This window comes from Oryx dammah, unplaced genomic scaffold, assembly GCF_014754425.2.
Source record: "Oryx dammah isolate SB20612 unplaced genomic scaffold, SCBI_Odam_1.1 HiC_scaffold_3, whole genome shotgun sequence".
NCBI lineage: Eukaryota > Metazoa > Chordata > Mammalia > Artiodactyla > Bovidae > Oryx > Oryx dammah.
Window position 1 is genome coordinate 24,535,788 of NW_024070187.1, and position 24,445 is coordinate 24,560,232.

At 45.6% G+C, this 24,445-nt stretch overlaps 1 protein-coding gene across 2 annotated transcripts; it reads left to right on the plus strand.

Annotated features, from left to right (window-relative positions):
* Positions 1–1,544: 1,544 nt before the first annotated feature.
* On the plus strand, positions 1,545–23,483 carry CUNH4orf54 (chromosome unknown C4orf54 homolog). 2 transcript variants are annotated; one of them, XM_040237797.1, is made up of 2 exons: positions 1,545–10,700; positions 18,808–23,483. In XM_040237797.1, the coding sequence occupies exon 1, from the start codon at positions 5,273–5,275 to the stop codon at positions 10,661–10,663; it is 5,391 nt and encodes a 1,796-aa protein (XP_040093731.1). In that variant the 5' UTR covers positions 1,545–5,272; the 3' UTR covers positions 10,664–10,700; positions 18,808–23,483. The 2 variants fall into 2 exon arrangements, with proteins under 2 accessions (XP_040093731.1, XP_040093733.1); XM_040237799.1 differs by lacking the exon at positions 18,808–23,483 and adding an exon at positions 14,193–14,233.
* Positions 23,484–24,445: the final 962 nt, after the last annotated feature.

A 24,445-nucleotide genomic window follows, 5' to 3' on the forward strand; every position in this document is an offset into this window, starting at 1 on the left:
TTAGAAATAAGTTATTCATGTTATTCCATAGACAGGCAGCTGAGCTGACTGATGATGTAAATTCTGTTTCATTACCAACTGGAAAAAACTTACTTTAACTTGTGAAACCTTAAGGAGGCCTCTTCCCTGACCTGCTTTCTCAGACCAAGGAGGCAACCTTAGCAGCACCCTTCTCAGGCCTCCACCTCCTACAGTCTAGGATAACAGACAGACTTGGGCGAGATGGACAAACATTGACAGTTAGGCTCTTCAAAGTGGTCCGTATTCCACAGAGGAAGACTTATTTGTCCTGTCAATGTTTCACTTTGAGGTTGATGTAGAAGGGACAATTTTTCTTTATCCCGTAAGATCTGAAACACCAAAAACTCCAGTACTCCCTCAAGAGACAACAAGATAGAAACTATTGTCAGGGACCAAAAGGAAGAAGAAGGGGCATGGGTCTGGGGCAAGGGTGGGGGGTCCAAAATGTCTAGGAAACCCAGAAGAGTGGTGGGATGGGGGTGGACACAAGAGGAGCAACCGCAGATACACAGCCTGACTCAAGGGGATAAGTGAAGGACTTTTTGCACCACCTCTGCCCTCTCTGTGCAGGCTTGAGTGTCTATGAATATTTTACTTCTGGTGATGAACTGCCCCTTTCTGTCCTTCCAAGTTTTAAGGGCATAGCTAAGAGGTTGCATCTCTGATGTGCATGGCTCGCTTCTATGATAACGTGCTCTTCTTTGCACAAGAAGAGAGAGCTACTTATTCATCCTCATGGGACATACTGTTTGCTATTCACAGAGATAGTTTTACACTAATCCTGCCACTCCATTTCCTTGGACTCCATGGTGACCAGCTGCTCCCATGTGTAGGCAGCTGGTGGAGGCTGTGGAACAGCCTACTGGCCAGCACTGGGAAAGAGCCTGTGACCTCCACCTCATGAACTGAAAGCTCAGTCATCAACTGAGTGTGGATTTGAGTCTCTCAGAGCCAGGTAGGCAGGGTTCCAGCACTTAGTAGTTATAAAAAGTCATCCAGGTTACCTGTCTTCGCTCTTTGGCACCACCAGCCAAAAAACCAACCAACCAACCAACCAAACAAAACTGATGCTTTTCTTTCAGATGTAATTCTTAGGTGTGTCAGCCTTGGCTAGGAGGAAAAACAGCTGGCCACACTCTGGACATTAAGCAGTGGCCAACAGAAAAATCTCTTTCACATCAGTGTGTGCAAATAGGTGTGCAGGTGTTTTGGGGAAGCCTTTGTCATTGTTCAGTCACTAAGTTGTATCTGACTCTTTGCAACCCCATGGACTGCAACATGCCAGGCTCCTCCGTCCTCCACTATCACCCAGAGTTTGCTCAAATTCATATTCATTGAGTTGAATGAATGTGATATATCCAATCATCTCATCCTCTGTCACCCCCCCTCTCCTCCTGCCTTCAATCTTTCCCAGCATCAGGATCTTTTCCAGTGAATCGACTCTTTACATCAGGTGGCCAAAATGTTGGAGCTTCAGCTTCAGCATCAGCCCTTCCAATGCATATTCAGGATTGATTCCATTTAGGATTGACTGGTTTGATCTCCTTGCAGTCCAAGGGACTCTCAAGAGTCTTCTGCAGCACCACAACTTAAACGCAATGGGAAGCCTTACTCCAAATTTAAAGTAATCAGAAACTGTCTCTCCCCTGTTGCACCTCAGAGAATCCTGAAAATCCCCTTGTTTGAAAAATCCTTTGTCTAGTTTGAGTCAGAGTTTAAACCTGTCTCTTCATTTCTGGTCTTGTAGTCTACAGTGGATAACTGTTTTGCTTTTGAATGAGGTATTTGTCTATCATACTATGCCGCTGTCAGAGGCCTGAAATATAACCATCCCCTTTCACTGGTTGGTGGATAGCCTGGACATCATTCTTCTTTAATCATGTTAAAGTTTTCTTCACTGTGATACATCGCATAAGACTTTCAGGAAATGCTAAGAAACTTTCTCTTCAGAGATAAATATAACAACATGAGTCATTTCCTTTGTTGCTTTTTGAATTCCCATATAAAGTTATCTACTGAGTATACCTTGCCTAGTCCAGCAAGTATGCTTGCTTAGCATGGGTTAATGCTGGTGATATTAGTCACTGTTAATTGCTCAAGAGCTGAGATCAGGTAGGCAATCACTGAGTTCATCTATAAAAAAAAAAATGACTGTAGTCATGTTAGGAATAAATGGCTCTATGGCTAATGAATGACAAAAAATGATCTCATCAGAATTGAAATTATTTCACAGTAGCATATACTAATCTAGAGCTCTGGAAATGCCAGGAAGCAGAAGTTTGGTGCTTTAGTCTTACTTTACTCTATGATTGGTCCTTGTTTTTCCATTTGTGAGTTTCTTTTTTTTTTTTTTTAATTTTAATAGAGCCTTCCTAGTCCAAATTTTCTGCTTTTTTGATTTTTAAATATGTGGTTTGAATTAAACTCTACTTGTTGGAAATTGACCTCACTTGAAAAAGGCCATTTTTTTTTTCTACAAATTTTTTTCCTATGCTGGCATTGACTTAGAATAGAGAAAAGGAGCCACACAGGTATTTTGGAGGTAAGTGCCTATTTTAGGTTAACCTTCTCTCTTTGTGGGGAGTTTGGGCTCGGGTTTACTCTCTGGAAGAAGCAAAACTCTGGAAGTAAGCTTCTAGAACTCAGGACATTGAATAATTATGCTTAACCTACATCCAGGGCATCTGACCTTTCAATTCTGTGCTTTGCCAACTGCAAGGCAAAACTGCTAAAATCTGTTGAGTTGTCATGACAGACAGGGCCATATGGAAAGTGCTGGAAACATTTCTTCTTGAAGTATAATTGCCTTGATGGGCAGAAACTCTGTTTTCTAATCAGCTGAGGAGTCTGTATGGCCCACAGTGTTTGAGGTAGTATTCAGGGTTTCTCATCCCAGGCTTCGAAGCAAAATTAAAATGGGGCTTTGGAAGTACTCTGCTTGTCTGGAGGAGACAAATATATTTTATTTCATTTTATTTATAGGCTCATGTTCCTTAATCCCTGAATACATAATGTGAATGCAGGCTGATGATATAAACAAAACAAAACCAAGAAATGGTTACATGGCTTATTTTGTGGTCATTCAAATGAAATAGCCTAGGACGTCCTGCTCCAGTCTAATTGGGCGTCTGTGTGTAGCAGAGAGTATTTGAGTATGGAAGTCAGCAAGGCAGTGCAGCAACATGGTGAAGGAGCAAGCTCTAGAACCAGACAGCCTGGGTTTGAATTCTGCTCTGTAATTTCTTGGGCTTCCCTGGTGGCTCAGAGGGTAAAGCGTCTGCCTTCGATCCCTGGGTTGGGAAGACCCCCTGGAGAAGGAAATGGCAACCCACTCCAGTACTCTTGCCTGAAAAATTCCATGGACGGAGAAGTCTGGTAGGCTACAGTCCATGGGGTTGCAAAGAGTCGGACACGACTGAGCAACTGCACTGTAATTTCTTAACATCTCTGTGCTTCAGCTTTTCCACCTGTAAATTCACTACAATTATTGTACCTAACTTACCAAGCTGTAATGAGAATTAAATAAATAAATACAGACACATCCAAAAGTGCCTCAGGTAATGCCTCACACACAGTAAACACTGTGTAACTCTTAGTTATAACTATTGCGATTCACGATTTTTTTATCATTAAGAATCTAGGATTTTGTGCCATTATACCTGGCTCTCCATAATCAAAAATTTGATCACAAATTTAGCAAGTCCCTCCTTTCTCTCTCACTTTTTTGTTCTTTCATTCTCTCCCTCTCTGTTTCCTTTCTCTTTTACTCTCTGCCTCTAGCACTCTGGCTCTCTATCCACATTGTGATACTTGATATTTCCAGCCTTCCCTATGTCGTGTTTTCAACGGCAGTGATGTGGGCAGGAGAGACTTGTCCCGGGAGAACGGCAGGGCCGCACTTTCCTCATCCCAAGGATGAGAAGGTGGATGCCTCAGTCGCTAGGGGCTCCTGCTGCATATCTCCCCCCACGCCCAGCCAGAGGAAGGAACATTTTTCAGTGCGGGGGTGGCCTTCATGCTGGGAGGGAATGGTTGAGGGTATTATTTTTGTTTCCCACAAATGTGAATGTTTAAAATAGTGCTTTATTCAATCGGCATAAGTGACACATAGACTATGTATAGTGGTGGAACTGGGCCTGGCAGGTGATGGGAGCCAGATCTCACCAAACCAAGAGTTGTGATTCTCCACTGATAGACCCAAGGGATCTGCCCTGAGGATGGCCAGCACAGAACCCCCATCTGGGGTTGCCTGGCAAATACACTTGCACAACTCCTGGACTGTTTGAAATGAAAGGATCTCAGAGCCAGTGACCTAGGATTCTGGCTTCGGTGCCATGGGGCACGCCAATGGGCCACATTTCCTCTCTGAGCCTCCCTGCCAGCCACACTGTACTCGTGAAGGGTAAGTGTATTCGGTGTTCTCCCGCGCCTTCTCAGTCAGTGCCCTGCAGGTCTGGAATCCAGCCAGTGTAACTGAATCGTGAGGCTGCGGCTCAGGCTATATATATAATTGGAGGTTTATTGTCTTGCCATGGTTTTGGAAGTTTAGGGAACTTTTTGAGATTGTAGGGATTTGAAGTAGTGTCAGTTTGGAACCACGTGGTGCTTTTTAGTGACTCTAATTAAAAGTTTATTTCAAGTGTTAAGTTTCAAGTCTCTGAAAATGCCCTTTTACACTTTAGTCAACAGTAAGGGCTGGAGGAGTTCTTCCTATTTTTAAACAGATTATGTTTCATAAAGTGGAACCTTGGGGAAGGAGGGATAGAGTGTTTTATTCCTACAAAAGGTGGTATTACCAGAACTCAATTGATTTAAGATGAAAGAGAAAGAAAAGGCATAGATTTTCAGACAAACATAAAGCTGCCATATGTCCAAGGGAGATTTTGAAGTCTTTCTGGGCTGTCCTTAATTGATTTGAAATGCACTGCTGAATTCAGATTTATTTAAGAACAAGGTGGGGGGGGGCACATTTAATCAGACTTGAGAATGAAAGATGGCAGTGAGTAGAGAATAATTTCGTACTTGCTAGACATCCCCGTAATAGATTACATAGGACATTTGGTTGATTTCAACTAGAACCCACACGTCTTCTCTACCTCCCACATTCTCTCTTTATCTCAGAGCCTCTTCTCTCTTGCCTCAAGTGTGGTTTCAGTATGACTGGGGAATAGACACTAAAAATATTTCTGGAATGACGTGACCCACTCTTACCCCATCCAGGAAAGGGACAAGACTCCACAAGAAACAGCACATGCTTGCCTTTCATTTCTGGACGTCCCGGAGTCGACCTACAGATGCTGCTTCTTCCGTGGTCGATGGCATTCAGACTCCTAGCTGCCGACAGCGTCAGGCCAACAACTGGACAGAACAGCTTGGCTGCTGGAAGCTGGCCACAGTCTCGGCCAGAGCAGCAGCCCCCTGGCCACAGACCACCTCTGCCCCCCCACCCAGGAGCCTTCCTACCTCCCTCAGGTTGGCCTGGGCCCCGCCACAGGGGCTGAAGAACTGGGAGGTGGTAGAGGCGGTGGCAAGGGTGCCTGCAGCCTTGGGGCCAGTCCAGGCACGTGGGACCCTGCTTCGGGCTACTCTGCAGCCCCTCCAGGGCCAGGGAGGGACCCAGGACAGTCCCGTCGCTCACCACTGTCTCTTCCTGTCGCTGACACCTAGGCGAGGGCTCAGAATGGAAGGCACCCCTCCTGAACTGAATCTGCAGGCCAGATCCAAGGAGGTGGGGGACGGGGTGAGTGGAGCTCAAGATAGCCAGGAGCTAAAGCAGCAGCTGCAGCCGCTTCCCAAGCCATCAGCCTCCTCCCTGCGAGAAGCAAAATATGTGGAGATGTGCGCTTCAGCTGGAGTCCCAAGGGACAGTCCCCGGACCATGAGACTTACTCGGGAGCAGCGCCAGGGGGATCAGAGGGGCTCGAAGAGTCCCCAGGAGAAAGCCCAAGACGAAGTCAGCAGTCAAGAGCGCGAAGCCCCAGCCCCACTGAAGAATTCTGTCCCCTTGGAACTCTCCAGATCCCAGCTCTCCGGTACCGATGAGGGCAGCAACCCCTTCTCTTCCTCCTCTTCTTCCTCCCCAGTGGACGGAGCAGAAGAAGGTGGCCTGTCCAAGATGGATGGCACCACCACGTCCACAGGGGCTCTGGCCACCTCCTCCTCATCCTTAGGCTTCGAGAGTGACAGTGGTGAGAATGCGCTGAGCTGCCAGCCCAAGGGAGAAGAAGGGGAAAAAGCAGGAGGACGAGGAGGGGGAGGAAGAGGGCGATGTGGGGAAGCAGATGCCACAGAGTGCAGAGACATTATTGCCAAGTCTCAGGGTAGCCGGGACCCCCCCAGAAATCAGGAGGCCCATTACATCACCACCCACGAGATCCAGCTGAGCGAGGTGGAGCAGGACATGGACTTCGATGTGGGCCTGGCCTCCCGCTGGGATTTCGAGGACAACAACGTGATCTACTCATTTGTGGACTATGCTTCCTTCGGTGGCAGCGACGAGACCCCAGAGGATGTCACCACCCTGACCGAAGAGGACGACGACAACAGCTGCTACCTTAGCACCACTCCGAGCACCAACGCCACCCGGACACCCAGCCCCACCAGCAGCGACCCCGCCCGGCCCAGCGCGGGCAGCGGCGGCGGCGGCGGCGGCAGCGTTGACACCAGCAGCACGGAAGTGGGCAGCGGCCCCTCGGACGGTGACCCCACTCCCCCACCCACGGGGCCTGGCACGGCCACCCCGCGGGAGCCCTTGCCCGAGCCCCCGGAGGCGGCTTCAGGGGCAGCAGCAGCCACCGCCGCCAGCAGCTGTGGGAACGCAGCAAGCCAGATCCTCCTATCAATCAAACCGACTTCCCGGGCTATAAATGAGCCTAGCAACGTGTGTGCAAAGCAAAACATTATTTATGCTGCCAAGCATGAAGGCGACATGAGCCTCCGCGTCTCTACAGCTGCTGAACACAATTCCAGTTCGCTGAAGCAAGACCCGGCTGCAGCCGTGGCTCAGGACCATGCAAAGAAATTCATCGCCGTCCCTGCTCGCCTGCAGACCCGGTGCGGGGCCATCCGGGCGAAGGAGCTGGTGGACTACTCCAGTGGAGCCTCCAGTGCCGTGAGCGAGCTGGACGATGCGGACAAAGAGGTGCGTAATCTGACCTCCCGGGCCTTCCGGAGCCTCGCTTACCCCTACTTTGAGGCTCTGAATATCAGCTCCCGGGAGTCCTCCGTGCTCTCCGAAGTCGGCTTTGGGCGCTGGTCGACCTTCCTGGACTTAAAATGTGGAGGTGTTGGAGCCAGGGTGGAACAGAGCCTCCTGAGGAGCAGCGCGGCCTCAGTGGCTGCAGGGCTGAGGAAGGGCGGTGGGGCCAGGACCACGGCAGACCAGCTCTACATCCAATCCAAGAAGTCCCAGACCAAGGCCTTGGAGTTCGTGGTCAGCAAAGTCGAGGGCGAGATCAAACACGTGGAGACACCTCTGTGTTTCCAGAAGCAGGTCCAGTCGGGTCCGCGCGTGGTCACCCTTCTCGAGCCTCTGAATTTACGCAGTGAGAGCAAAGCCAGCTTGGCCGCGGGGCCCTGCAAGGCCACCAAAGGCCCCAGCAAGGGCCCCGGGTCGGTGTACACGGATGATGGCTCAGAGACCTCCGAGAGCTGCAAGCCGGCCTCCCGCGCTGATGGCCCCCAGAAGTCCAAGTTTGCTTCCAGCCTGCTCAAAAATGTCATCTCCAAGAAGATGCAGAGGGAACACGAGTTCAAAATGGAGAGGGGAGAACTCAGCGACACATCCCACCATCACCTCTCCAGCACCTCCAAGGAGACGGAGGGCCCTCCGCCCGGGGCTGAGAAGCAGCGCGAGAGGGGGCTGCAGAGGCAGAGTTCCCGCCACTCGGAGGCCGGCTCCGAGTACACGGTGGTCAGCATGTCTGATGCCGGTGGGGAGGGGGCCGTAGCTGGGTCTAAATCCCCCATCTTCAAAGCCAGCGCCCCTCGGGAGAGCCACACAGGCTCCGGCCGTCATTTTGCCGATGGACTCCCAGAAGTGTGTGAAATTAAAAAGAGTGCCTCAGAGACTGTCAAGGGCATCTTCCTCCGCAGTCAGAACAGTGCATTCCGGTCCTGGAAGGAGAAAGAGGCTGAGAAGCGAGAAGAAAGAGCCCCCGTTGGGAAGCTGAAACTCCCCAAGGGGGGTGACTGGAGGGCCGACCTGGGGGAGATCTCTGCCAGCAAGTCCACTATCATGTCTCGCCTCTTTGTCCCCAACATCCAGCAGACACCCAGGGATAAGCAGCCAGGGAAGCAGGCCACCAAGTACCCTGCTGCTCAGGCCACCTCGACGGCAGTGATCCGACCCAAGGCTCCCGAAATCAAGATCCGCCTGGGGAGCGTGCAGCAGCCGAGCTCGGACTTCAACATTGCCAAGTTGCTCACGCCCAAACTGGCCAGCGGCAGTGCCTCCAACCTCTTCAAGACCGTTGAGGAAAACAGCAGGGCCCAGCAGAAGCTCTTCCGGGGGGACAACCTGGAAAAAGTGCCCCAGTTCCAGGTGAGAGACGTCAGAGACAAGTCCAAGGCCCAAGGCCCCCTCCATCAGGTGAGAGATGTCCGGAAACTAATCAAGGGGTCAGGGGACAGCAGTGACAAAGGCAGCGTTACCCCAGAGCAGGGGCTGACCGGGCCCAAACCCAAGCAGCTGGCCCCTGCCACTGGAGGATCCGGATCCTTGTCCCCCATGGTGATCACGTGCCAGGCTGTGGTGAACCCCAGGGAGGACAGCACCGAGCGAGAGCCCAGGGAGAATGCAGGCAAGGGAGGCGGCAGGGTCCTGAACTCCTCCTCACCAGAAGGGACGGTTTTGGTGCACAGGGCATCTGGCAGGCTGCCGGTGGCCACCATCGCCCCCAACAAGCCTGAGCAGGGCTCCTACCTGCCTGTGCTCAAGATCGTCTCCAAGGCTCAGAGGACCCCAGAGAAGGTCAAGGAGGAGGAGGTCAAGGAGGAAGGGAAAGGCCCCAAGACATCCCGGAATGCCCTGGAGAAGCTGACGGCAGCCGTGAGGTCCATGGAAGAGCTGTACAGCTTCAACAGGAACGAGTGGAAGCGGAAAAGCGACCCCTTGCCTCTGCTGACCGACAGCCACGTCCTGTCGCTCATCGCCAGCGAGGAGAGGGAAGGGGCCGGGGCCGCTGACCCCGACAAGTTGGCCAGACGGCTGGGTGAGGCAGAGGAGCCGCGGGGCATCGGGAACAAAGGCGGGGTGGTCCTGAGAGGGGGCCCAGAGCGTCTACAGCGGAGAAACTCCAACCCCAGCACGGAGAGCGTGTCTGCCCGCGCGGCCGCCTTTGAGAACCTGGCCAGGGAGCGGCCCCGGTCCCTCTATATTCCGCCAGTGCACAAGGATGTGGACAGAACCCAGCCCCTGCCCCCGCTCCCCAGCCAACGGAACGTCTTCACTGTGAGTGCCAGCAGCACCCAGAAAACTGGGGGAGTCGCTGGCAAGTTTCCACAAGGCCCTTCTCCGGAGAGTCCCTCGGCGGCCGCCAAGGGCATCAAATCGCAGGGACTGCGGTCCCTCAAGATCTCTCCGGCCACCCGGGCACCTCTGGAAGAGGTGACCAACAGGAAAATAGGCAGCAATTTGGAAAAGAGCAATAGCGACTGTGAGAATTACCTGACCATCCCTCTTAAAGGAAGCTCTGCAGCTGGAGAGCTTCCAGGCAAGCCTGGGGCAGGGAGGGAGGGACCCCCAGCTTCTTCAGCCACGGCCACTCTCTGCAGCTTGCCCCCCCTGAGTGCCCGCAGTCAGGTCCCCACTAGTCCCAAGGGCTCTCAGGTCAGTGGAACCAGCCGGCCAGCTTGGCGCACCAAACCTGACCACCCCCGGGAGACAGTAGCTGCCCCCGCGGGGCCCCAGAGCGCTGAGCATCCCCCAACCGCCGTCTACCACCAGCAGCCACTGCCCTTCACCCTACAGAGCGCCCAGCCCCAGGTCCTCTGCTTCTCCCCTCCAGGCATGCCGGCCCCGGTACCTGCCGGCCCGGCTCCTGTCCCCACAGACCCCTTCCAGCAGCCCCCACCTCAGCAGACCCAGCGCAAGATGCTCCTGGATGTGACCACCGGCCAGTACTATCTGGTGGACACACCAGTACAGCCCATGACCCGGAGACTGTTTGACCCTGAGACGGGGCAGTATGTGGACGTGCCAATGACCTCCCAGCAGCAGGCAGTGGCTCCCATGTCCCTCCCCGTGCCTCCTCTGGCCCTGAGTCCTGGGGCCTATGGCCCCGCTTACATGATCTACCCCGGGTTTCTGCCCACAGTGCTGCCTGCCAATGCCCTGCAGCCCACACCGATTGCTCGCACTCCAGGGGGAGGTGAGCTCTCCCCGCTGGCAGCAGAGCCCCCCAGCAAAGAGGCAGCTGCAGCATTCCCCGAGGCCCCCTACTTCATGGCCTCTGGTCAGTCTCCCGCCTCCTCTTCCTCCTCTGCCCCGGCAGCCACCTCCCAGCTCGTGGGGGCCAAGGGCTTTGCCCAGCTGCATGGCAAGCCTGTCATCAGCATCACCTCACAGCCCCTGGGGCCGCGGATCATCGCACCCCCCTCCTTTGACGGCACCACCATGAGCTTCGTGGTGGAACACAGATGACCAGTGGTCACCAGAAAGCCGAAGGGAGCAGCTGCTGGTGAGTGACCATCACTTTGATAATCAGGTTTGAAGGATTAAGAGGAGTCTTAATCCTTTGTGTTTGAAGTGGCAGGTTTATAGCAGAGGAGGTATTTTTGTAAGAATGGAACCCCATTCAAATTATTAGGGAGCTAATTTTCCTGCCAAACTTCCTTCTCTCCCCACTCCTCAGCCCCACGGCTGGCCTTTTCCCTTTGACCTTTTCAAATTGCCTGAGTGTTTTTCCCACAGTAAGTAGGAGGGATCTCTCAGGGTTAGCCTTGGGTGAAGACTGGCAGGGGGAAGAAGTGAAAACCTGGTCTGGATTTTGTGGAGTGCGCTTTATTCCTTGCAGCCCAAGTGACAGAGGCACAGGGCATCTTTGGAAACACCGTTACTCTGGTTGCTCCTCAGAGTAAGGAGAGTCAAAGGCTGACATTTTCTTGTTAAGAGGTTTTCTAAAACCTGCAGAATGGCTTCTGTCCGTCCCCCACATCTTTCTCTTGAAGTTTCTTATACAAAGAGCCTATTTTTAAGGTCTCGTTTTTGCTTTCAGACAATCAGAATACTTTGTTTAGGCAAGTCCAAAGTCTTTACAAAGTCTTTAAAGTATTTTACACACACACACACACACACACACACACACACACACACACGGCTTGACCCCTATGGGATGGAAGATTCCCAAACTGCAGTGGCTCCTGGGATGAAGCTGCTGTGTTTGATCCAGTCTGTTCAGAGTGAATCCACTATGCTCTGCTGGGAATGCCTACAAGGCACCCTTTCCTATCTACATTCTCTCACATCAGAAAAGAATCAACTCCCCCTTGTTCCCCTCTCTAAAAGAAGTAGATGTGGATTCTGACACCAAAGTTCATCCAACTTCATCGGTGGGAATCCTTGCTGTTACTACAGTCCAGGAACTTGATAGGAAGGGGAGCCAGGTTTTTCTGAACCAGGACACTTAGGTCAAGCACATAAGGCAGGGGCAACCTTCAGACAGGCTTCCCTGGTGGCCCAGTGGTGAAAGAGAGATGCAGGTTCAATCCTTGGTTTGGAAAGATCCCCTGGAGAAGGAAATGGCAACCCACTGCAGTATTCTTGCCTGGAGAATTCCACGGATGGAGGAGCCTGGCGGGCTACAGTCCATGGGGTCGTAAGAGATGGACATGACCCAGCAGCTAAACACACACACACACACCCTTCAGATACAGCAGGAAGCTACTGGCACTGGGCGGACAGATTTGCCCTCTCCTTCTCCTGTTGTCTTCACATGAGGAAGGGTTGACAGCATAAATGCTTCTAAGGGGTTTCATACCTTGCTAAGAGCATACTGAACTAAGAAAGGAGAAGAGGGGGGGGAACCCTTTCTATGCTTACATGGAAAAAATAAGCCATTCCTGTCTTCTCTGTATTGAAAAGAAAGAGAGGAATATTGTTTCTTTCTGAAATGAAAAGGCGTTAAATTAGGATGTAGGATCAAAGTGTCAGCATCTTTTCACCAATTGTGTTTTCTCGGGCATGCAAACTCTCTAGGACCCATGACAACTGTGTGTCAATGATTTCTACTGCTCAACATTTGTGTGAATGTCAGATCATGGAACAGTTGTTGCAAAATATAAAAGTTTTCCAAATTAAGGGGTTTTACTATGTATTATATTTACTAGGCTGAAAAATAAACAATAGACCACTGTTCAATAATCCTTGGATCTTCCTCTAAAAATTCAGGTAAAAGCACAACCCTCATTTCACTTCTAATCTAGAAATAGATGATTCGAATTCTTCCTTTCCAAGAATTTGCAATGGGCCATATGTAATGAACACAAATAAAGGAGGGAAAGATTAAAGATAAATAATGCAACTGTTGTTCGTTGTAGAAAATAAAGAAATATGCATGTGGAAGAGGCCCCAGTTTAGAGACAGCTTTGCAGAAGAAAAGAAGTAGCCTCTAGACAAAAGTGTTTTCATCTTCTGGACAGGTGGGATGCTTACCTAAGGCTGTTTGGGAGCAGCTAATCCTGGGAGGCCTTTGTGTGAGCTGTGGAGGCGCAGGGCAAGGGGAAAGGAGGACAGGGCCCCGAGGAGGGAGGAAGTGGCACAGGCTAGCTCCGTGTCCTGGAGCAGCTGCCTCTGGCCCTTCTCCCGTCTGCTGAGTCTGGAGAGATTAGGCCGGCGTGGTTTCCATCAGACACAAATACAAACCCAGGTTTTTTGCACTAGAGATTTGAACAGTGATTTCTTTGAAAGCTTTTCATTTCTTTAACATTTATTTTACTCCACAACCCTAAAGATAGACAGAAAGGCAAAAGCTGGCTTCAAGATTTAAGGCTAGTCAGGGAAATAATTGGGGCGTCCCTGGTGGCTCAGAAGGTAAAGAATTTACCTGCAATGCAACGACCTGGGTTCAATTCCTGGGTTGAGAAGATCCCCTAGAGAAGGGAATGGCAACTGACTCCAGGATTCTTGCCTGGAGAACTCCATCGACAGAGGAGCCTGGCGGACTACAGTCCATGGGGTTTCACAGAATCAGACACAACTGAGCAATTGATACACATACTCACACAAATACATGCACACACAGAGGAGTTAATTATTAGCTTTCTGTGTATAGGTGAAAATCTAATTACCCAAATTCAGATGATAACTAAAATCCTTCAAGACTCAGCATCCTGAAAGTTCTATGCCACTTGCCAAAGAAAAGTCAGGTTTTTAAAAAAGGAAATGTATAGTTTTTTTCCTTATGTGAAAAAATTTAAACATAGTTCAGATATAGCAAGAATTACATGGTACACCCCCCTTCATCTGTTGGTGTTCGTACGGACAGTCAGTGTGAGAAGGCCTGGAAGCTAGTTTCAGTTTAAGATTTCCTTTGAAAACTAGACTTATTCCAGAGTATTTTCTTGAGGTAGAGTAGGGTTTTATGTGCCCCTCTCAACTAGGGAGGCACATAAATGACTTGATCCAAACACAGCATTTCATAGAGAAGAAAACTGGGGCTTTAGAAAGAAGCGGTTTTGCTGAGGTCCCCAGAGAGGGAGAGAACCAGGATCCAAGGGGCTGGCTCCTGGCTCCTGGACCACACAGTATGCTGTTTGTTTGTTGGTAGGAGTCATGAAACAAAAAAAGGATGGCAGAGGAGCCTAATGAGCCCAGGACTGGCAGCCAGGGCACCTCGGACCTGCTCTGATTCTCTTGACTTTTGTAAAATGAATGTTTAATAAAATGCACTAACTCCTTCATTCATTCCACGAGCATGAATTATATGTTTACACTCCATCAGCCACGGTGAACTCGGTTGTGAGGCTATGAACCCCATGTGACCATCCTATTAATACAAGCCAGGAGCCTGCACTCCAGCTGGAAGACATAAGCCGTACACACAGAACTGCAAAACCAGTGTTCAAATCCTGTCTTAACCTTTAAGATTCCTTCCAGCTCAAATAATAAGTGTTTCATCATCTATTTTTAGCTGCACGTTGTAACCAGGAGCCTTACTTTCTCCCCCATATAGATTTGAGTATACCCAGCTGCTGCTCCTCTCAGATTATTTTGTTATGAATTTTCCTCTAGTTTTGCTTTCATAGGTGTGTCTTTACTATTTCTCTTCTTCCTGTGAACAAAATTGCAGTGCTCCTCAATCTTTGCCTGGTCATAACACATCTCAGAAGCTAAGTAGTAATATTATGTATTTTATTTGTATTTAGTAATGACATCACACAGTGTGATAAATGGACCAAGTTGTTCCCAGCTGGTGGCCAGAGAGGTACAATAGAAACCCACTGGGAACACACCAGTGTGCTGGGCATACCAGTTCAAAACTTCCTAGCTCTCTCCTTTTTTGTTAGGCCTCTTCTGTTTTAGGCCTTTTGTTTGTTATGTTTCGTTTTGGAAGTCCCTTCTCCACAGTATCTTTGATGCCTTTTCTGATGAGATTATTTTGATTTTAGATTTCTGTCATTGGAGGCAGTCTCCTGCTTTCTCCTGCCCACCCACTTACATGCTGTATTTTTGCTTTAAAATTGTATCTGAGACTTGATACTAAATACCATTTACAAGGGCATAAAGATAAACAGGTAATAATAACAACAGAAAACTTTCATTGCCACCATGCCTGCCACCCAGTGGGGACTGCAATTATTTTGTTTCCTTTGAACGTCTTTTCTTTTTTTAATACTTGACCCATTTGCTTCTTCATTTCTGAGTGTGCTATATACTGTTACTGTGTCATCGTTCTTTCTTTTTCTCCTCACTTCTTCAGAGTTATTTCTACCTCATGAGTAGAGCCCCAGACATCAGCAACTGAAGAGGAAGGAGAAAGGGAGCAGATTCAGGGGAAACTATTTTCATAGGGTTCTCTAAAGGGGCCCCATGGGGTCCTTAGATCATCAAACCCTGTCCTCTTATGTAAAGATGGCAGGAGAAAATTCAGGCTAACCCCTCTGAAGTCACAGTGTCCATCTAGGGCAGAACTGGGACTCAGAACTGAAGTATCCAGACCAGAGTCTGTTTCCATGTGCTTCTTTCTTAATGCTGCCCACTGCCCTTCTCTTTTTCTCCCAGTCTTCCTTCTGCTCCTCCATCCTGGGGTCAGGCCCGCACCTTACTTTCCCTCTTTTCTTCCCCTTCCATTTGTTTGAGAATTTTCTTTCTGTTTTTTGATCATTTCTTTTTTATTCCTTATTGTTTTTCTTCTTTCCCGTCCCCCTGAGGCTGATTGACTTTATTTTTTTTTTTTTTAATTTATTTATTTATTTTTAATTTTTACTTTACAATTCTGTATTGGTTTTGGCATAGATTGACATGAATCCACCACAGGTGTACATGCGTTCCCAAACATGAACCCCCCTCCCACCCCCCTCCCCACAACATCTCTCTGGGTCATCCCCGCGCGGGCTGATTGACTTTAAAGCCCCACCTTGCTTCTTCCTTTCTCTTCCCTTTTCTGTTTGGAGTCTGTTGTCATCATGGACTAGCTGCTCCAAGGGCGGGCTGGAAGTGGCGGCTCCCTCACCTGTGTTCTCAGTAGCCTCGTGCACGAGGTCAGAGGGCGGGCTGCAGGCAACACGCTCGATGTTTCATTTTCAGCTCATCCCATGATCACATTCCTGAATCAATTCATTTATATCTGTTTTTTCCTACCTTGCTTGTGGCTTCCTCTCCTGATGATTATATATAGTTGCTGTTGTATTATCTTCCTTTTTTCTTTTTTTTTTTTGGTGTTTCTTTTCTCCCTTTCTCTTTCCTTGGATTGTAGCTTTCCTCATTCTTATTATTTTGTGCTTTTCTCTGCAGGTTTCTTTCTTTTTTTTTTTTGTCATTGTATTTTCCTCAAACCTCTATAAAATTAATAAGAAAGGAAAATTAATAGCTAATGTGTATTCATTTATTATATACCAAGATTTAACATCATGCTGCTTGTCTTTAAGCCAGTGAGTACTTTCTTATCCCCATTTGACAAATGAAAAAATAATTTGTCCCAGATCAAGAGACCAGCTGAAATCCAGGCCCTTTGAGCTCAGTGGTCATGTGTTGCCCACTTTCTCCCTCTCTGCCCTGCACATCTCAGTTCCTTGTGAATTGTCCCTCTTTCTTAACTGGGAAAAGGGGAGAGAATAAGGTAAGAAACTGATCCTGAATCTGGCACTGTCTAGCATATATTAAGCCTCCATGTGTGTTTCTCTTTTGATTAAAAAATTAGCTCTCATTAGTCATTTAAAAAAAATTTTTATTTTTACTTTATTTTGCTTTACAATACTGTATTGGTTTTGCCATACATTGACATGAATCATTAGAACACTGTACATCCCAAAGAGAAATAGTTTCAGCACTTCTAGGGGCTGTGGCTGCCAGTGTTTGTGTGGGTGGGGTAGGGTAATCTGTGTTGGGGGGGAGGACAGGTAACGGGGGGGCAGGTGTGGGATGTCACTTGAAAGCAGGGTCTGCTAAATGCCAATGGGGACAAGCATTTCAGTCCAAAAGAAGATGCGTGGCTTTGACTAAAACCCAGGTATGTGTGCCTTGACGTCAGGCACCCTGACTCAAAGTCTTCCCCCAGACAAATGATTCGCCCTCTCTGGACCACAATTTCCTCAAGGGTAAAGTGGGGATACCTTGCAGGAGCATTGTGAAGATTGAATCATAAAATCACTGCAAAGGACATGGCACGCAGTCCATGCCCTGTCATAAGAGTTCAGTCTTCCTTGGAGACTAGAAGCCCCTCATCTCTCTGGGGCCTCCACCAAGGCAGAAAGTCAGCTGTTTTCCCTGCATACTCTCAGGGCAGCACCAGGGGCTGGTATGCAGGATTTCTTAGTATTTCTCCAAACCGGAGGTCATGCTCACAGCTCTGCATGCTGCCTGGCCCCCTGGGGCAGGAGTTGGCTGTGGTCAGGGTTCTCTAGTATCCCCCACGCTTTTCAGCATGTTATACAGCTCCAGGCGTAGGGTGCAAGCTGCGTGTGGTGGTTTTCCCCTCTCTCTGGGTGCAGGCCCGTGTGGAGCAAGGGAGTCTGACCCAACATCCCGGCTGAACTCTGTCATGGGTTCCGTCCTAAAATCATGGGAAGTCATCCAGGCCAGACTGCCTGGTGACAGTACAGTCACTCCCTCCCTTCCCTGACTTGTCATGACCCTCTGCCAGGTTGAACTGGCAATCATTATTTCAGCCTTAATAGGAACTGGAGCAATCTTATTACTTTCAAGATTTTAAACACAGTTCCTCTAAAGTTAATATACAGGGCTCCTCCATCCATTGGATTTTCCAGGCAAGAATACTAGAGGGGGTGCCATTTCCTTCTCCAATTAGCAGAAGCAATATCCCACAAATGAGTGAAAAGATCTTATCTGACAAGTCCCTGAAAATGATCCCAGCAATTGGTAGAAACAGATTTCTCCTCCATTCCTCAGCTTGCTCTCCCCATCCTGGGGTGTTCCCGCGCTCTCTCAGTTTCTCTCTGTCTCTCTCCCCTCTCTGCTCAAGGAGTCCTTGCAAACTTTGCTTCATGACAGGACTCAGCCTGAGTTGTCCTTAGATCCACATTGATATTTTTCTTCTTGGTCTCCTATTTTCTTTTCCTCCTCTTGTAATTATGTTTTCTTTTCCTGTTCTGTGTGTCCTAAGGTAGAAAAACTTCAGCAAATGAGAAGTTTCCAGACCCATAACAGTCCCTTTTCTCTTGAAAGTCATTTCTTGACATAAAGTACAAAAGGGTAAAATCAACAAACTTGAAATATATACATATGAGCTCTAAACCTATAATTAATCTTATAGACTTCTTTTTCCTTAAGCATATATTTAACACAGGTCAGTTTCTAGATGGCAGGATTAAAATATCCTTTGCCAGTCTACTCTGATTGCATATAATTGATTAGATAGCTGTTATTTGATACTTCTTGAAGGTTGTTTTTCACATGATAGAGTCGTCTAATCCCTAAAAACATATTACCTGTAGGCCACTCTATTTCTGTCTTCATAATATTACGTTCAAATTTCAACCCCTAAAGGTTAATTTTAAAAAGTTCTTTAGGCAAAGTTCTATTAGATATGCAATATATAGAGAGATTGACAGAAAGAAAGGGCTAATTTTCAGTAAGATTTTGAACACATCAATGCTTGTTTTAGAATGGATTGAAATAAGTTACAGACTCTAACCAGTATATCTCATTTCAAACAAAATGCACAGTATGAAATTCCACACAATTTAGGTGGTGACCGTTCACTTTAGAGTATAGAGTTTATTCATTTAAATAAATTAATATCTCATGTTAATTTCAAATGTTTCAGTTTAGTTTAAATATCATTTTTGCATGTTTTAAGAACATATCTGTTATACTATTTTCTGTTATGGATGATTTCAGTAAAACTAAATATTTAACTCTTTGAATGGATTGACTGTATTTAATTCAAGTTTCCAAAAGATGTCCCATTTGGGGCAATTTCTTGAAGTCAGTAGGATGTCTAGTAGGTTCAGAAACACATTCTCCAATTTTAAAATGTGAACTTCAGCATTATTCACACAGAAATTAGCCAGTTAAATAAAATGTATCTTGGCATTTTTCTTGCTTCCTTAAGACTGAGATTTACTTTCAGAACTAACAGTCTTTTCTTTGACTATGTTTGTTTATAGGAGCAAGACAGAAAGATGGACAAACCTTCTTAAATCTGAAGGCTTCATTGTAACAACACTAAGAACCACCGGAAAAACTTCCTCTAGTTACGTTATTCTTAGTTTTTGCTTCTTATAAACAAGTGTGTAAGTTTCCATATTTTTCTGAATAACCCTGTTAAGACACTTTGTGTTATTGCTGATTGAATGGTTGCATTTTTTTCCTATGTAAAACTATTTCCTTTTGTACTTTAATATAAGCTTTCCCTTCATCTTTCCTTCCTGCATTTGTGACTAGGCAAACCATCTCTTACATGTTCTTGTAGTTCAGTCAAAACATACAACAGAATAAGATTGGTTTTGTTGTAAACCAAACTAGCAAATCAGTCATTTGGATCACAAATCTCCCTACAGATTCTTACAATATATCAGGACTGGCTGGCAGAGTTGTAGCATTTGTCTGGGTTTAAATATGATGGGTCTGTATTTTGAATCATAGACCAGCCAAGCCTAGTCATTCTCTTGGTTATGTTTTACATGTCCTTTTATTGGGTTTAGCATGATTTCAAATGTGATTGTGAAAAACAGTGGTTTTAACTTTTGTGCCTTGTTTTAACTTTCCCATTGGTACAATGCCATGACACCATTTGTTGCCTTAAAATAGAATGGTTTGAAAGACTGGAGAGCCAGTGGTTGCATTTAAGATTAAGGTCTTAGTTTCAGAAAGGTATAAAATATCTATTTCCCTCTAGAATCCAAGCTTTGCTATGAGTGTGGAGGATTATATTCTTCTTTAATGATTCCCTCCATAGTTGCATACTCCTCTCTCTCACAGATTGTTTGGAGTCTGAAGTGTGACCTGTTTGGGGTAGTGGAGCAGAAAGTGAACTCTGATTTGGTGGCTCCGATTCTCTCCAGCCGTCACCATACCAAAAGCAGTGATCTAGGTTTATATCACTTGCTCCTTATGGTTTTAAGAGATGTCGAGAATGCAAATCATAGAATCTTTCATTGACATTCAATACTGCCTCAGTTGTAGCCCACTTCTGAAGGTTATTTTAGTGAGTGTTCATGGTAAGTTTTGAAGAGCTGATTGAACAGATAAATATTTAGCTTATCATAATTTATAAGTGAGTCAGTATATTATATATTCAACAAATGTTACATTGGAATATTTCTTACTTTTAAAAAGAATAACTTGAAGGTTCTCCTGGGCTTTTCAAAAAAGAATCTCCTCTTATTTACTTATTTTTTAAAAGATAAAGCATTCTGGTAATTTTTAAAGCCTTATTTTTATTTTAATGATCATCAATATTGATTTTTGCTTAAAATTACATCTTGAAACCACAGAACTTTCTACTGTTCATGACTGAAGATATGTGTTATGCTTCCATCTCAGTTGTACTCTTTAAAAAAAACCCTCAGTTTCATATTCAGGGCTTTCCTTAATGGGATCTTATTTTGAAAAGAAGTTCTTTTGGGTAAAAGGAAGGGTTTGAGTCAGGAATAGTCAGCTCTGGTCACAATTCAATCAATCATTGGGCTGATGAGCTATGAAATGAGGAGACTGCCTCTATGAAATATGGAGCATGAAATATGAAACAGTCTCTGTATTTGGAAAAGATGTCCTTGTGCCATAATTGGGGGAAGTGTTATTCCTTTGTTATAGAAGTTATCTTACTCAACTCCATCAACAGATTCACCCCAGAACTTAATTTTTCATTACTAGGAAGTGTCTCTCACAGCATCAGCCCTTCCTTATATTCAGTAGAGATGCTCTGGGTCTTGGTCACTTAATACTGAAACAAGAATGTAGAATCTGTTAAAGATCTCAAACATAGTACTCAAATAACTTATAATGCTTTCAGAACGCTGAAATCTCAAGTATTGAACACATCCTGTGAAACTCAGATACAATTTCATAGATAGAACCAGAATTGACAAGACTATTTCAAAACTACATGTGACTTTTAGGAAAACCCAGTGCTGATGTTAAGTAGTCAACTACTCCAGGTCTCCAAAAAGAGAGACATCTCCTTTCCCAGAGAATATGGTGGAGTCTTACCTACCAAGGGTCTGGGGATCCCATAAGCTACTTATCACTATTTATCATTATTTTCCCCTAACAGATCTGAGCCTCAAATTTTCACAATGAGGTAAACTAGGAAAAAAAGAACTTTTCATTTGTTGGCCCTATCAGAGAGGCCAAATCCTCTGAGAAGCTGCTTTGGTTGTAGTAAATGTCCAAGTGGTTAAAATAAAGGATTTTAAAGTAGTGTTCTATGAATACCATATCATCTGTGATAATTTCATGGTTCTCTATTTCATCAAACCATAAAAAGCAAAGCTGCTAGGCCATTTACCACCTCAAATGATAGAGGGGAACATGTTTAAAAACATGAGGTAAATCTAAATCCTCACTTTTCATTGTTTTATTTCTTGAGGTTGTGTTGATATTTGAATGAAGTAGTTGAGTCCTTCCTTATTCAACCAAAGCTAAGTAGAAAAAGCCAGGAGTATATGAAACCTTCTGGCCCATAAAACCATCACCCTAACAGTGTCCTTTCAGCTACCAAGCTACCTTTTTATGGTTTAAATATACAAAACCATTAATAAAGCATGTAACATTTCCTATAGGGTTCCTGGAGCTTGAATCTAATTAGAATTGCAGAGTCTGGCTTTTGCCATCTCTTCTTGGGGTTACATGTGAAAATGTAGTTTTCCAGATGAACCACAGGGTATTTTGTGTAGAAATCTTGACCCATTTCCCCTTTTTCCCTGTTGGTCAAATGGTCAGGTTGAAATATGCTCCTTTTGAATTGTTGTTGGAAAACTGAACGAATTTGTAACCAGTACAGCAGTTTAATTCACCAGAATGTATTTTCTTGAAAAACACTCTCTGAAATTGCCCTCAGGATGAAATGAAGCCCAAATATGCAGTTAATGACCTAACATATTGACTCTCTGTACGTCTGTCTGCATCTGTTATGTCTGTATGTGTATGGGTCTCTGGATATGATTGAACAAATAAGCTAATACAAATTACATTTTGACATCTTTATGATGAATCTTAAGTGTTAACATGCACTTCATCCTATGTCACTCAGAAATACATAGCTATATAAATCCTTTTAATTTCCGATTTGATTTCATCACTCTTGCCTCTTAAACAGATTCAATGCATTTAAATTATTTTCATATTTCATAGAAATGGAAGTCTGTGTTTGTTACAAATTGAATGCTCATGCTACCTGAAATAATACTTTGGACTGCAGGACAGTGTTGATTCTTAAGTAGACTGACTATAATCTCATGATAAGTATATATTATATGTGCATGAGAAGACACATTCAGTAATGGTCTCTGTGTTTTAAAACCATCATGGTACACATTTTCCTATGTGGTGCTTGAGGAGTTTCATTCTACAGTTTACAAGGTGTAGGTTTGCACCCCAAATTCTCAGGGTATGTTATTTTACCCAAATACTTGAAAGAAAAAGGTGCCCTGTATTTTATCAGTACTGTTGAGGGGAAAAATTATGTGTAGGTTTGTTTTAGAAAACTACTTATAAAAATCAAATTCACAGAATATGTTAGGCTTTTACATAATTCCTAAAGAGGTATATGTAGAGATATGATATATATTTTCAAGAGATTGTTTCTATATTCTTAATTAATTTCTGGGTCCTAAGTAGACCTCACAGGTGCATAAAATCATTAATAAAGCATGTAGCATTTGCTAAGTTGTACCTTGAGTTTGAATCTAATAAGAATTGCAGACTCTGGTCCTCTGGGGGAAAAATAAAAACACAGGTCCATCTGTGGCATGTGTGATTACAAGGCCCAGGGGAGGATTCTGAAAACTGGAGTATTGATATACCCCATGTCTCAGAAGAGAACTGAACGTTCACAGCATTTGTAAGCTGTTACCATTCTTGTTTCATGTTGCAACTTAGAGCATATTATTAGTTGTATTTGTATTTGATTCATAATGGTGCAAAATAAAACACACACACATCAAATTTGATTTCTTTTTTTAAGTTTCATACTTGCTTTTTACAAGCTAATGTTAATGGCAAAAAGTCCTTTCCAGGGCTTCCTGAAATTACCTATCATCCCTGTATCCTTTTTCTAGCAGGTGGTCCTTTCTTTTTCTCCCCCTTGGAAGATGTTGGTTTCTATATTTACACTGAACTCAGCTTATTGTACAGTAAAGACAGTGGTGGTTGAAAAGAATGTGAAGACTGAGGAAGTTAGGTCCCAAACAAAGGAGAGTAAATTGTGTGGTAAATGGAGAAAGACATTGGATAACGCTGAACTATACCTCTGACTACGAAAAAAGCCAGTGGGAAATGGAAAGAAGGTGACTATTTAAACTGCTCTCATGATAGAAATCTTGGTGGAAGAGTTCCTACTTGAGATCTGATGTGATTCAATTATGGAATGCAGTGAGCATGCCCAGTGGGACTGTGAATCCAGCCCAACAGCTCTGAGAATTACTTTGTCAGTGTATTGCATACGGAGAAAACTACTTAGACAAGGACTCTGTGAGACTAGCCTACTTACCTTTAATTGACAGTATTTGTAAGTGATTGTGCAATCTTGTGTAATGGTCTTTTGATTCTTTGGGAAAAAAATGTTTTGTTGTTGTTTTTTCTTTTTTTTTTTTCCAGTAAAAGTAAATGCAAAGAAAATGTGCATTGTTTTGTCTTTCTTTTAACTCAAGAAACAAGCTTTGGACATTTTCCTTTTTTTCTGTCTTCTAACAAATCTTTCCTTTAACTTAAAACACTCTATTGTAATGTTTCACATCCAGGTTTTATTACTTTTCTCTTGTGGTAACCACAAACTTAGTGGCTTAAGCCACTGAAAATAGTGGCTTCAGACAACATGAGTTTATTATTTTATGGTTCTTGACGTCAGAGTCTGATATGGTCTTTCCTTGGACCTAGAGTATTTCACTTAATCAAGGTGTCTAAGGCATCTACACGCTCGCATTATTAAGTAACATTGTGAGGGGCACCTACCAAGGTGTGGGATGCTCCAGTGATACCAAAGAGCAATCTAGACAACGATTGTCCCCAAGGGTTCACACCGAGGCCCAGGAAAGGATCTGTGGTCCTCCCCTTCAAAACCAAAATAAATGAGGCGCAGTTGGAGACAGGGCAGGAAGGATCAGCTCTAACACTGAAGTCACTATAAACCTTAATAATTGCATTGTGTTATTCCACCAAGCTTCATTGCAGTGTACCCATCCTGTCCTGAATATTCCAGACTCGAGAGTGTATACATGTGGCAGGGTTATGTTGAATGCTTACGGTAATGGCACAGAGATTGGCAGGTGCCCCATGCCGGCAGCCAGCTGTGTCAGCAAACACCTTTAACCTGAGCACTAGCACCCCTGTTCCGAATAGCCCCCTGCCATCTCTAGCACTAGATCGTTTTGCTGGCTGTTGAGTTCATTTATGCTTTACCCATCCTCTGTATGGCTGGAGCCCTCTGCCTCCCTTCATCCTCTGCTCCTTAGCTTGTTGTCTCAGAATCCTCTCATTTTCCTATTATTTCTTATGCAGAGCAATTTAACCATCGAGCAAAGCCCTCCTAAAGCAGGTCCACTGCATATGTCCAGAACCATTGTTCTCATGGTGTGTTGCTGAGTA

What these genes read in the sequence shown, in the direction of transcription:
- CUNH4orf54 (XM_040237797.1), top strand. Translation starts at nt 5,273, where the DNA reads ATGCTTGCCTTTCATTTCTGGACGTCCCGGAGTCGACCTACAGATGCT.